Genomic DNA, 389 nt, shown 5'->3' with positions numbered 1-389 from the left:
TCTCTCTCTTTCTCCCTTTTCTTCTTTTTCCTTTTCATTCTTCCCGTTCTTTTGTCGATGTGAAGCTTCCTGAGAGTGTGAGACACTTCTTACCTTACACATGAGAACATGAGGTAGGAGATCGAGGAGCTGATCTAGATCATTGGGAATTCTTAGGCCTTGTCTTGCCTCTTCATTGTCGCTATCCAGAAAGGCTAGGCCTACAGCAATAGCTGCAGGCCCAGATATCTCACTAGCATTGAGACACCCCCAGTGTAAGTGGCTTCGATATGGCGAGGAGGGGGTTGAAGATGGAGATTGACTTGATGACTGATTGCCCTGTGTAGTTAGGAAGAGTAAGAGCTCTCGATCAAGTCCTTCACAGAACAACGACGAAGAAGAAGAAGAAG

General features: G+C 46.0%; 1 protein-coding gene across 1 annotated transcript; it reads right to left on the bottom strand.

Moving 5' to 3' along the window:
- Positions 1-96: 96 nt before the first annotated feature.
- Positions 97-388, bottom strand: CSUI_011187 (proteasome cyclosome repeat-containing protein; the record flags this gene model as incomplete). Its single annotated transcript, XM_068071288.1, has 1 exon — positions 97-388. A coding segment is annotated over one exon (291 nt), but the record flags the coding sequence as incomplete, so codon positions are not given.
- Position 389: the final 1 nt, after the last annotated feature.

The sequence above is a fragment of the Cystoisospora suis genome (genome assembly GCF_002600585.1).
Source record: "Cystoisospora suis strain Wien I chromosome Unknown contig_10033, whole genome shotgun sequence".
NCBI lineage: Eukaryota > Apicomplexa > Conoidasida > Eucoccidiorida > Sarcocystidae > Cystoisospora > Cystoisospora suis.
Note: the sequence above shows the minus strand (reverse complement) of the source record. Positions and strands in the feature narration are given on the sequence as shown.